The sequence below is a fragment of the Patiria miniata genome, unplaced genomic scaffold (genome assembly GCF_015706575.1).
Source record: "Patiria miniata isolate m_02_andy unplaced genomic scaffold, ASM1570657v1 HiC_scaffold_1, whole genome shotgun sequence".
Lineage (NCBI taxonomy): Eukaryota > Metazoa > Echinodermata > Asteroidea > Valvatida > Asterinidae > Patiria > Patiria miniata.
In genome coordinates, this window is record NW_024037047.1 from 33,131,168 (window position 1) to 33,143,206 (window position 12,039).

The window sequence follows — 12,039 nt, forward strand, 5'->3', positions numbered from 1 at the left end:
TTAGCAGTTGTCTCTTGTGTCTTCGGTAAACTGATGTCGTAATTGATGAAACCATGGCGCACTATTCTTAAAAATATTACTTTCCCGTATAACCGTTGGGAGCTTAACGAAATAATGCTTCAAGGTTGTGCAACTAAGCAAAATGAATTTCATAACTGACCCTCCTGAAAACAAAGGCTAACAAACATCAAACTCTTTGGACAAATAGTCACTCGAAGGCCGTCGTAAGTGTTTAAAGTTGCATACTCTGAGCTCTTCAAATGTTTTTTTTTTTCCTTCTCCTAATGGATTTCCGAAATGTATGTTTTGTTTAAACGAAAGCAAAATTGTTCCATAGAAATCACTGTTTTTGTCAGGGACGTGTTGCTTGAACACTGACGAATCTCTCCTATTTGACGTTTCGTCGCAGTGGTGTGAAGTACTTGTCAAGTTGTTCTTTTGCTGTCTTGTAATCAGACTCAGTTCCAGCAAGTGTCTCGAAAATGTCCATGACTTTCTGGCCAGCATAGTGCACTAGGAGTGCATGCTGTTGTTTATTGTCAACGATGCTGAAGGTAACAAATGTGGTGTAATGCAAAACATGCATTAATTGACCTTTCAAGTGACCTTGTCTGTGAAGCGCCTTGTACCACAAAATAACACAACTGATCGTACATAATATGGAACGCCTGTGATACAAAGAAAATGGTAATGAAAACTACATACCGGTACTGATCTACACCTCCAAAGAAAGAAAACAAAAGAAAAAAAATTAAAGTTAATACTCAGTTTTGTTTAAAGTTGATACTCAGTTTTCTTTAATGTTAATACTCAGTTTTGTTTAATGTTAATACTCAGTTTTGGTTAATAGAGATCTCAAATTCAACAACTCTTTGTGAACCTCGCAACAAGTTTAGGATTGACGTGAAATTGTAAACATGCTCGTGTAATTGAATATTTAATTGTTCCATTTTATTATATCATACTAAATTTGATCATTCGTGTATGATTGTGGTATTGATCTAAAATAACAGAGATGTAGCATCTGTTACAGCGCCCTCAATCGGCCGTATTGCATGCAACCTTAACATGATTAAGTACAATCGGTCATGTACACATCACAGAAGCCGTACAACAGAATGGATAGAGCAACAACAACCAAAAAAAAAGAAAGAATGATTTAATTATTTGAAACAATATTTTCAAATACAGGTTGAGCAAAGAGAAGGAAGCCCACATTTGACAGCATTAGTTACCTACTTGTTGAGCATATTTCAAAAATTCAATTTAATGATATTAAAAAAGAATCGAAAATGACGAAAAAATTGATTGCAAATGTATATTTTGTCTCTGAGATATGGAAGTTTAGAAATTTCATGTGCAAAACCTGTTTGTCAAGGGACGGCTTTTTCCAACCGCTTGACTGAGCTCCGGAGCTTGATTTAAAGACAAACACTGCACTAGACTTAAACGTGGACAACAGTGATGTTGGTGGCTTGTATTCAGATTAGCATAATAACACTTTTCTTGCGATTTCTTTAAAGATATTTTTCACCATGTATGGTTGAAGAGTCTCACTACATTTAAAAAAAACAACGTTCAAATAAGTTAAGTAGTGGTGCGGCATAGGGACAGCTGTGCATTTTGTAATAAAAGCATGAAACTTGGCATGTGAGGTCTTCATGCCATTACAAAAAAAAATCAGACATTGAAGCATTTCACATCTGACCCCTGGTGACCTTTGAATACTCTATTTATACCTATTGTTCTTGAAAACATCACTTTCCTATGACCTTAGTCTATGTATAGTCTTCATATAATGTAAATAACGACCAAGTGCAAAAAAATCGCAATTGACCTTTGATGACCTTCCAGAGGTCAATGACCTTTGTATTAAATGCATTAATTCTATTAATAGTTATTTATACGATATACCCTTTAAAACCCCATTTTTTTCAAGACCAAGTCATAATGTTTAAGTGGCTCATGCTATGAAAAGAATTTCATATGTAGGGAATCTCATATCTGACCTCTGATGACTTTCAAGGGGTCAATGAACTTTGTGTATCCTATTTATAGATAATAAGAGGATAAACTATTCAAAACACCACTTTTTTATTACCCATATCTAAATTTTGGGTATTCTTGCCATGGGTGAATTTTCAGATATGTAGATATTTCATATTTGACCTCTTATGACCTTTGAGAGGTCAATGAACTTTGTGTACTCTGATTACCGTTATTTATCAGCAGACGAAAACGTTAATTAGTATAAGTGACACATCGGACAAGCATCACTCTCTTACAGAAACCATTGGTTTTCGGTAAAATGGTTAAAAACGTGGCTATCCAAGTACAACTGGATACAGCAGTGTGTAATAAGTACACAAGAGTGAATATTGCTTGACATATGTATATTGTCCATTACAAAACAGACCCACAGATTTCTATTCCAATCCCATCATATTGCGTCTGCCAATAAAACAAGGAGAAAAGAGGTCGGAGGTCACCTCAAAATTGTTTTCTGGGGTCTAAATTCATAACATGACTGTAAAGTAATAGGTGCAATACCATTCTTTGGCACTTTTGCACTTGAATCACACAAAAATGGCGTTCTGGCGAATAAATATGATAAATAACGGCAACTAAGAATACAAAGTTCATTGACCTATCCAGGGGTATCTATACGTCAACTGTGATGTCCCCACATCTGAAAATTCTGATCATGACACCAAGATTCAAGCTTGAGACTTGGGTCATGAAAAAAGTGACATTTGCAATTATAAAAATCGTATTAATATCCATATGTGAGCTATTGTTTTATAAAGGTCATGACCTCTCGTAAGGTGACCAGAGGCTGAATATGAAATGACCTATGTATGAAAATTCTTTTTATAGCATGAACACCTTTCATTTATGCATGAATCGTAAAAAAAAAACCTTCAGTTTAGAGAATAAATCTTAAAAATAGCTATAAACAGGTTTACTCGACTGCGTGTCACTTCGAGAAACTGACCAATCAGCGTGTGCCTTCCATGCGCGCATAATGCGAGCTCCACGCGTGCGTAAACATCACGCCCACGATGAGTTGGCCTAGCATTGGTGTACAGGTTGTTTTATTACACAAATGTGGCATCGAAATTGACTAATCACAGTCTTAGTCCTCATTCCGGCATGAAATGACGTTACGCATGCTAACATAAATCAGACGTTCTGCCGGAGATGGGCTTGGTGGAGAACGGCTGATACTCAGACTAGAATGGGCGGGGGTTTCAACAGTACTTGAGTAGCTGTGTAATTTAAATTGGATTATATTAACACAAAAGGCAAAGGAAACTAGCAAAAAATACATTTAAAACAAGCTATGACCCACATAAAAAATCATGTTCATTCTGTGAAATGTTTCACAATTGGAAGTTTCATCTTTTATTTTAAACTAACAAAAATGAAACACGTGAGCTGTACATCACAGGCAGTTTACATAAACAAATTATTGTATGAAATAATTATTATAAAACAAATTATTGCATGTCAAAAATCTCACGAACTTGATGGACCCGCCTTCTTTTTGCCTTCTTTTTGTTAAAAGAAACCACTACTAATTTATAATTCCCGTATTTGTTTATCTGTTGGTTGATGGTAGTACCCTAACCATAATATTGTGCTTGCATAAAAAAAGTTACGGAGACAGTATTAGTAATTGTCATATTTATCAATTTCCTGAATCATTTTTTTATAAAATGGAGGATCACATATAAGAATCAACATATAAGAATCAACTAAAGTATAAGAACTGTCCCATTTCAGTGGTTTTGTTTAATCAGACGTTTCATTTTACCGGCTATATTCGCTGTTTGTTTTCTTTCCATTTTCCCGTTTACTCATATTGAAAAGGGGGAAACTCTTTAAAAAAAAAACCAATATTCGCTTGGCAGAATCTTGTAAGCACGTATTGTCAAGAAATACTCCTCTCTGGTTTTTTTTTTTTTTTTTTGGCGGGGGGAGGGGGATCAGAACTTAAAAGTGGTACCCTAAGATTAAAGAGTTCACGGTGGTCTGTGGCTCTACAGGGTGTGAAACAATCGATTTTTATGTTAGCTAATAAATAGCTTGCGATCTTAAAACTTAATCATTTCAAATTGAACATCAATGTAATGATGTATTTTTTTTGTGGCCTGATGGGAAATAGTGACAAAAAGCTAGAATCTAACATGAAAGAAGTACATGTATTCAGCAAGGCAATCAGCGGGTCTAGCCGGCAGCGTGCAAAAGATGTATTTACTATGTCAACAGAAAGTGCTGTTCCATTTTTATCGAAGATTTTCTCATTCCAAAACAACAGTGGGAACAAGCTAGTTTACTCGATAAAGTGCACAACAATTGTTATATGTTTGGAAGGTTTTATAAAAGTCTGTGGGCCATATCGTCTGTCTCAAGAACTGATGTTCTTTTGGCCCCTCAATCCAATTTCTTGATATGAACCCCTCGCTGATGCACACCGGCATGCTTTGACATTACTGTTTAGGTTGGTCCATCCACTTTTGAGGAGGGGAGATAATATCACCGGGGCCTGACCAAGTACAAGCTTCGACTTTCTGCTAGCCTCCACCAATCATCACATGATTGATGAACTTTCTTTTAATTCTGATGTATCATTATTGTAAGAATGATGTTTGGAATCAAATCAAAATAAATTAAAATCAAAAACGTCTTCTCTCGCGACAAGCAGGGTGATATTTCTATGGCTGGCAGCCTGGTGAAGCTTTTTTGAAAATCGTGAACACAGTACACATAATTACAGGGAAAGTTTATCATAACCTATACTGATAATCTGTCACTCAAAACACCTCAGCATGAATACAATGTTATACTTACTACTATGCTATAATATGAATTCCAATAACGAGAAAAATATTTTCATGATAAATTATATTCCTTACATACAGGCAAATAACCTGCTATCGGTGCTGCTCAGGATGGGCTGGAAGTACATCAACTGGCTGCACACTACGTTAGTTGACTTTTTGTCTTTTACAAAATGTTTGAGAAAATTCAGATTTGCTAATTAAAATACCTCAAATAACTATCAATTGAGTTTCACTTGGAAGAATCATGCATTCATTGTATTTGTGTCATTTCTTGTGTTTAAGCCATTTGCTTTGGCTATACTGATTGGTGTCCCAATGGAGGGGATTGCACAAGTCCTAACTACTGCAGCAACTGTAACCGAGGGTTTTACTCTCCACGATGCGATCGTAAGTCACCAAGAGCAATACTTTGTTACACTAACGTGAATCACTGCACTTTACCATAGTAATTTGTGATTTCGAATTCATTATTAGGGAATGGACAATTAAATGGCGTTGTGATTGAGCACATTTTTCAAAGATTTGAGTCAAAATTATAAATGGGAGAATTCCCATAAAAGTAGTAGCTGGGAAACTATTTTACTAGGTCAATCAATTAGTCAGATAACATCGGTGTCGATCGTGATCATGGGAATCTTGATGACTAATTGATTCATAAATACAACTCTTTTGGGGGGTTCATAGGGTGCACAGCCATTGCGAATTGCCTTGAAGTGTTCTGCAGTACATCTTCAAACCAGAAATGTGACCGATGTGATGGTGACTATGGCTCAGCGCTTGGATCAGCCTATAAGAAGAGTGACGACATGAGACAATGCATAAGTAAGTATATGTATGTCGATCGACCATTATGTGAGTGAAGTGGAGGAGATATTTACTGTGTTGGCTATAGAAATGTACATATACCGTGCTCCTTTACTTTCAGACATGTCGCACCATAGGCATTATAGAGATGACATCTATAGAATAAAGTAAACTTGTTTTGACGGATTTGACGCATACATTTGCATAACTACCCACCCAATCGTCACAAAGGGACACTTGAACCCAAGTCTAACGGTGCCACTATATGAAATGCAGCTTTTAGCCTTTTTCTGTTGGGTCTGGCATCAAATTAGTGTTATAATTCTTATGCACTTCTTAAAGCAGTTATCCTCAAAGAGTGACTATGAATAACAAGAAAAACAAAACAAAAATCATTTGAAGTCATTCTTAATGGTACTACAATGACAAATTAAAAAAGTACCAATGTTTGCCTGCTGTCCAGGTTCCATATGTGCAGGGTGTCCCACTTATGTAAGTTAAATGTTCCTTGAACATGGATTGTTTATAATATCCCTTTGTTTTGGAGTATGTATACACAGGAGTATATTCTGGAGTATATAGAGGACACAGTCCTCTTTTAAGTTACCATTATGGGCCAATATATGAATCCCAAGTACCTTAGATGAGATTAAAAGTTAATTATGGTCAATGGCTTCTATGTTTTGATAAATGTTTGTTAGAGCAATGTTCATGGAGGAGTGACAGCAATGCCTGCTACCCAGGATCCTGCACAAATGCCCAGTGCACATGCAGCAGTGGCTTCTCAGGAACTGACTGCAGAACATGTGAGTGAGAAATCAATCGTCTTCAATTTCCTTTTAAGGACAGTCTTGAAGTCATTTTTTGATATATGAACCAAGGAAATATGTAACTGTCATACAAAAGACCAAAAATGTAAACTATGCAGCAGAAAGTGAAGAACACCTCGCTGTCATTATATGGACAGAAAGCGAGGGCGCGTTTTTGCCACTTGCAATGCGACACAGCGCTTGTGCATACTCGTTTGTGTTCATTTAGCGCAAAGCAGACAAAATTTATTCTGTTCTGAATGTGCACAAAGGCATAGGTCTTCCTGTGAGCATCAGGCATCGTCTGCAATGAGTTCGTTGCCAGTCTTGCCAACCTGCCTTTCTTACCGCCGAGGGGGTACTTGTGAACGGATCCCATATTGGTTTTCCCGGCTATTTTAGAAGATTTTTCATTCAAATCCACCAACTAAAACATTCAATTTCGTCCACAAAAAAAATCCACACACTTTTACCAAAACCACTTTAGCTATTTACCATTCAATTTTAAAGTTTGGTCACCCTCCTAGTCACTATGTCGAGAATATTCGTAATTACAGATCAAATGTGCCTAAGCTGTTGTCGAATGGCAGTATTTAGAGATCAAATTCGTCATATATAAATCAATTAGACGGATTTGATTTCTAAATGGTCATATCAGGTTTGGCCTAGACAGGGGCGGATCCAGGAATTTTCGCAGGGGGGGGGGGTTTCATCAGCAAAATAATCTGAAAATGTACACACGTTTTTTTTTTCTCCGGACACTTGGCCTCCGTAAAATCAAAAACTGGGAAGGGGAGGGGGGGTGGGCGTGGGGGGGTGGGCTGGGGCCATATTTCAATAGGGGGCGGTGATCAAATTCGACGATTATTAACACTAGATTACAGAATGGTGTACCGTATTTTGAACAGGCAGACATTATACCTGTATACTTTTTTGGGGGTGTCACAGCAGGGGGGGGGGGGGGGTTCGACATTATTTAGGAATGTGTATGATTTTTTTTCTTGACAGAGCAGGGGGCTGTTGACCCCCAAAATCCCCCCTCTGGATCTGCGACTGCTAGACGAGACGAAATCGAATACTCTGGGAAGAAAATGTGTGCTCATCGCTTGAATTTGCTTTGACTGAGTTTGAAAGTGTCTGACAAAAGACGAAATTAAACATTGGAAGTGCACTGAATCGATGATGATGGACGCATTCAAATTTTAGAAACGGTGAATTCGAATGATGAACTTTTTATATACATATATTATATTAGCCATAGTCAAGTGATTCAAATATCTCTTTTCTTGCAGTGGGCATTAGTCAAGCACCAGACCTATTGGAGCACCGTGCCACTTTGGCTATCGGGACAACAACTCTGGAATCACCCACAGTTCAGGGTAGTACAGACACTGTCTTCACCAACGTACACAACTTTACAAACATCACAACCAACTGGATCAGTTCTTACCAGCCTACAGGACTACCAGACCCTAGTAGTGGTGGACATCCATACATTCAAAGCATTGGGCTTGGTGTTGTAGGTGCCAGAGTGACAGCTTCTGTGAATCGTAAGTTAAAGTTGGTATATACTTTTTTTTTCACAATTTCAAATATATTTTCCGAACGACTTTTAAAGGAAAATAACGCCCTGTAACAAATAAATTGGCTTGCATTTTCAGGTCTTTATACAGTTTTAACAAGGGGTTTTACACAGCGCGCTCCAGTTCAGCAGGTTTTCAGCGAAACGTTATGAATATTCATATCTAGTGACATAGCCATGCATTTATGTATGTTAATTTTTCTATCACGCGTTTGGTATTAGCCTGGACCGTAGTCTGGTTCCCAGACCGACAATTATTCCCGACGCTCACGTCTTAATGTAGGTCGGGCAGCCTCCGTGGCTAAAAAAAATCCCATGACGACATTGATGGCCCTTTTTCAAAGCTCGGCTTCGTTTCCGATTTCGCTTTATCACTTTTAGCTTTTAATAATAAATCACTTGCTTCGTAATATCATACAGTTATGATAATACAGATTTATATATCTGTAAACCCCTCGGAGCAGCTTATCAAAAAAAAAATCAAACCGTGGAACCACGTGTAGAATTTTATCACCACATGTGTTTATAGGTCAATCACCCTGGCAAGACTCTACATGCACAAGATATTGGTCATTCACATTGCCAGGAATTGTTTACAACCTGTCTGGGCTCCAGGCGGCACGAGGGGTTGACACAAGGGGATCGGCGGCACTTAGGTCTGGCCACTAAGATCTCCAATTACCGAACAAAGGCATTGGGCGCCATCTTGGCTTCTGTCTTTCAACACTCCTTACTCCGGAGTGGCTAGGGTCTGGCCAATGGGAGTCTACAGGCTTGTGGTGTATAGTAGGGGTGAGGATTACATGGAAGCTTGGCCTAATTCGACCATAGAAAAAAAAATCCCATATTTGGAAAATGTGGACTATAAAACTACCGTTGGGCTGCTCTCTGGAATCTTCAAAATTACGCAGCCAAATAGCAGGCGGAGCCGAATGAAGGCTGAGTTTTGGAAAGTCTCGGTAACGGTCGTCAAATTCAAAATTGTCGGACGCAGCAACAATTTCGCCCATATGATCTGAGTATATTTGAAGCACGAAATCGTCGTTAAATTTCAAGTTTTCTAAATGAAAGCAATGAATGTTAATTATCAACTCATTTAAAAATATAATAACAATTAGCAGTTAATTAAACCTATATTATACTCGATAATAGTCGGGCGCTATCCGATTGTCGACGAAACAAATTCTTAAACTTCGGAAATTTTCAATGTATTACCGGAGGCTACCTGACCTAAGATTCAACAGGAATAGTCAAAATCTTTTGGTCTGGGAACCAAACTACATGGACTGATCCATACGCTATGATCGCGGCCGTTCTGGAACATGCTGTGCGATCATGGTAGACCTACTGCACGCCAGGCTGCCTCGCTGCATCACTGATCCTAAGTTGTATCAGAATCTCTGCTACTTTTATGTCTTTTCCTCTCAGAGGATGGAAAAACCCGTTTTCCAAAGTCTAGCTATACGTTGAAGGACCTCGATTAGAAAACGTGTACAAAACCATTGAGAGCTGTTGCAAAAAAAAATCGAGTATAAAAAGAGGAAAAGTGAAGAGGAACAATAGAAAATCCTCCTTAGTCGGTTACGACCAAGTCTGACACCAATTAAAGTGGAGATGAAATTCCAAATTCCAAAATCTCTGTGAGAGACCACTCACAGCGATTTCAAGGCTAAGGGTGCAGGTCCGTTTTAGTGGAAATATACCGACGATTGTGATGATTGTTAATTGCCCTCTGTTAAGTACACATTAAACCTGTAACAAAGACACCTGAGACAGAATTGTCGGTAACCTCAAGCTATTGTCCTTTATTCACCAATAATCAATAAATGTACAGTAATTGCAATTAATTGGTGTCTTTGTTTTATCATCTGAGTTCTTTAAATATATCTGGGAGACAACCAACTGCTCTAGCAGCAGCAACGCGCACAGCATCGGCAATGCATAACAATATAAGCAATCCACCACGTTGTAAGCAATGCACAACAATGTAACCAATGCGCTACTAAGTCAGCAATACGCGACAGTGTAAGTAATGCACCACAATGTAAATAATGCTCACTATTGTAAACAATACATGCCAATGTAAGTAATGTTCAATACGCAAGCAAACCACCCGTTCAGCGTTGCATTTGTATACGCTTATTCCATGCAAAACTAGCGTCAGCATTTTACAGTACATTCACTTGTACGGCTGTGCGTCAGCATTACACAACGTAACTTAAATACAGTTACGGCTTGGACCCACAGCGCGCGTCAGCATTACACAAAACACCGAGTGCAAGCAGTAACTACCTCACTGTACGCCGTTCACAACTCAACTGCCCCCGCGATCACTTGATTACCCCCTCACGCAATCTACCTACTCGCATACAAATGCACTACAGCATGCGTTGCACTCAACCCAGGTGGCTTTGTTATCCACTCGCGTACGTACATGCACGCACTTAGCGCTAAGGCACGCCCAGTCACGCACGCACTATACTACAGTTTATCAGAATGTCTAACCTGCATCAGCACTAGACTGGCTATAAGTAACTTAACTTTTCTTTAAGGCCCTGTCACACTGTCTGCGATCTTATATGCTCTCTCACTGCGTCCTTATGGCTGGGACGCAAAAACAACTACTAGATCGCAGCGACAACTACATAGGTCGCCAGAGGGGTGCCAGAGGGTCTTAATGGTCTCCGATGAGCGCCAAGGTCTTTGAAGATGCTCAAAAGTAACTCGACGGCGATGAACTTTGAAACTTGACTGTGTATTGCCCGTTTTGTCGTGGTATTTATACAGCGCAAGTGACGTCACATGAGCGTATTTTGGGCGAATAAAGAGCGCAACGCGAGCTACTAGGACGTATCAACAGCGAGCAGAGCGTAGTGTGAGCGCAGTGGCAGCGCAGCGGCAGCAACTAGATCGAGTAATTGAGTTTGACAGGGGCGCATAGAGAGCGAGTTGAGCGCATCGTAAGCGCGGGAATTAAGAGCACAGTATGAGCGTAGCTTGAGCTTCTTTGAGACAGAAAGTTGTCATTTTCTTGCGTCCTCGCTGCGATTGTTTAATTTATGAAATATTTTTGGTCGCCGTAAGGTCTCCTATGAGAAAGCATATAATGTGACAGGCCCTTTACAATTCATAGCCTACGTACAGTACGTTATTTTGAATATGAGATGTTAAGGTACCTTAAGACACACGTGCACGCGAAACTCGGTCCCGCTGACCTCAGATTCGAATTAGGGGCGTCCCACTCCTAATTCAAAAGTAACAATTAATTAATTAATTGACAATTTGTCGAGGGCAACGTTTTTCGTTCGATGTCACATTGGAAAAGCTCCTAACTAATATTATCCTAAAATTGTTAATGCAATTTAAAAATCTATTTTGGGCGTGCCACCCCCCCCCCCCAAAAAAAGCCGATTTGTTGGATGGGACACACAGTCATAGTGTCGAAAATACAAAGCTCATAGCTACATTCTAGCGGACAAAGGTATTTGTTCCTTACTCCACTGCCCCCATTCCCCTTTTCGGTTTAGTCACTGAACCTAACATACCTGTATGAAAATATTAACAAGGCCACTATAAGTGATGCATGAATTGTTTATGTCAATTTGATATAAACGATAAATATTTACCTTTACTTAATCTGAACCTAAAAAAACCTACATTGTGATTGCCTTACATTTTTTTAATTTTTCCATGCACTAGGCAACCACATTGTGACATATTCAATAGGCTTGCAGGATTGTACGACATCTACGACTGGAAATTCTTTCAATCAAAACAGTCCGGCAACAGTCGCAGTATCCTGTCAATTTACATTCAACTTGAACTACAACACCTGGACACCAGCTACAGGAGATGTGTAAGCCCATAAGATAGTATGATCATACTGGCAAACATTTTACTTGATGATAACAACTTTTTGTTTGTGCCAATTAATTTGGAGCAAAATAAAGATATTTAAGACAAAATTGTTGTATAAATGAAACCTCTGAATTATTAC

The 12,039-nt window shown here is 38.8% G+C and overlaps 1 protein-coding gene across 1 annotated transcript in view; it reads left to right on the forward strand.

Annotated features, from left to right (window-relative positions):
• The first annotated feature begins 5,563 nt into the window (after window positions 1-5,563).
• LOC119733070 overlaps window positions 5,564-12,039 on the forward strand; it is a 47,707-nt gene continuing 41,231 nt past the window's right edge. The window contains 4 exon segments of the mRNA XM_038206654.1: window positions 5,564-5,669; window positions 6,353-6,457; window positions 7,753-8,010; window positions 11,742-11,898. Coding sequence (XP_038062582.1) covers window positions 5,654-5,669; window positions 6,353-6,457; window positions 7,753-8,010; window positions 11,742-11,898 — 536 coding nt within the window. The 5' untranslated portion in view covers window positions 5,564-5,653.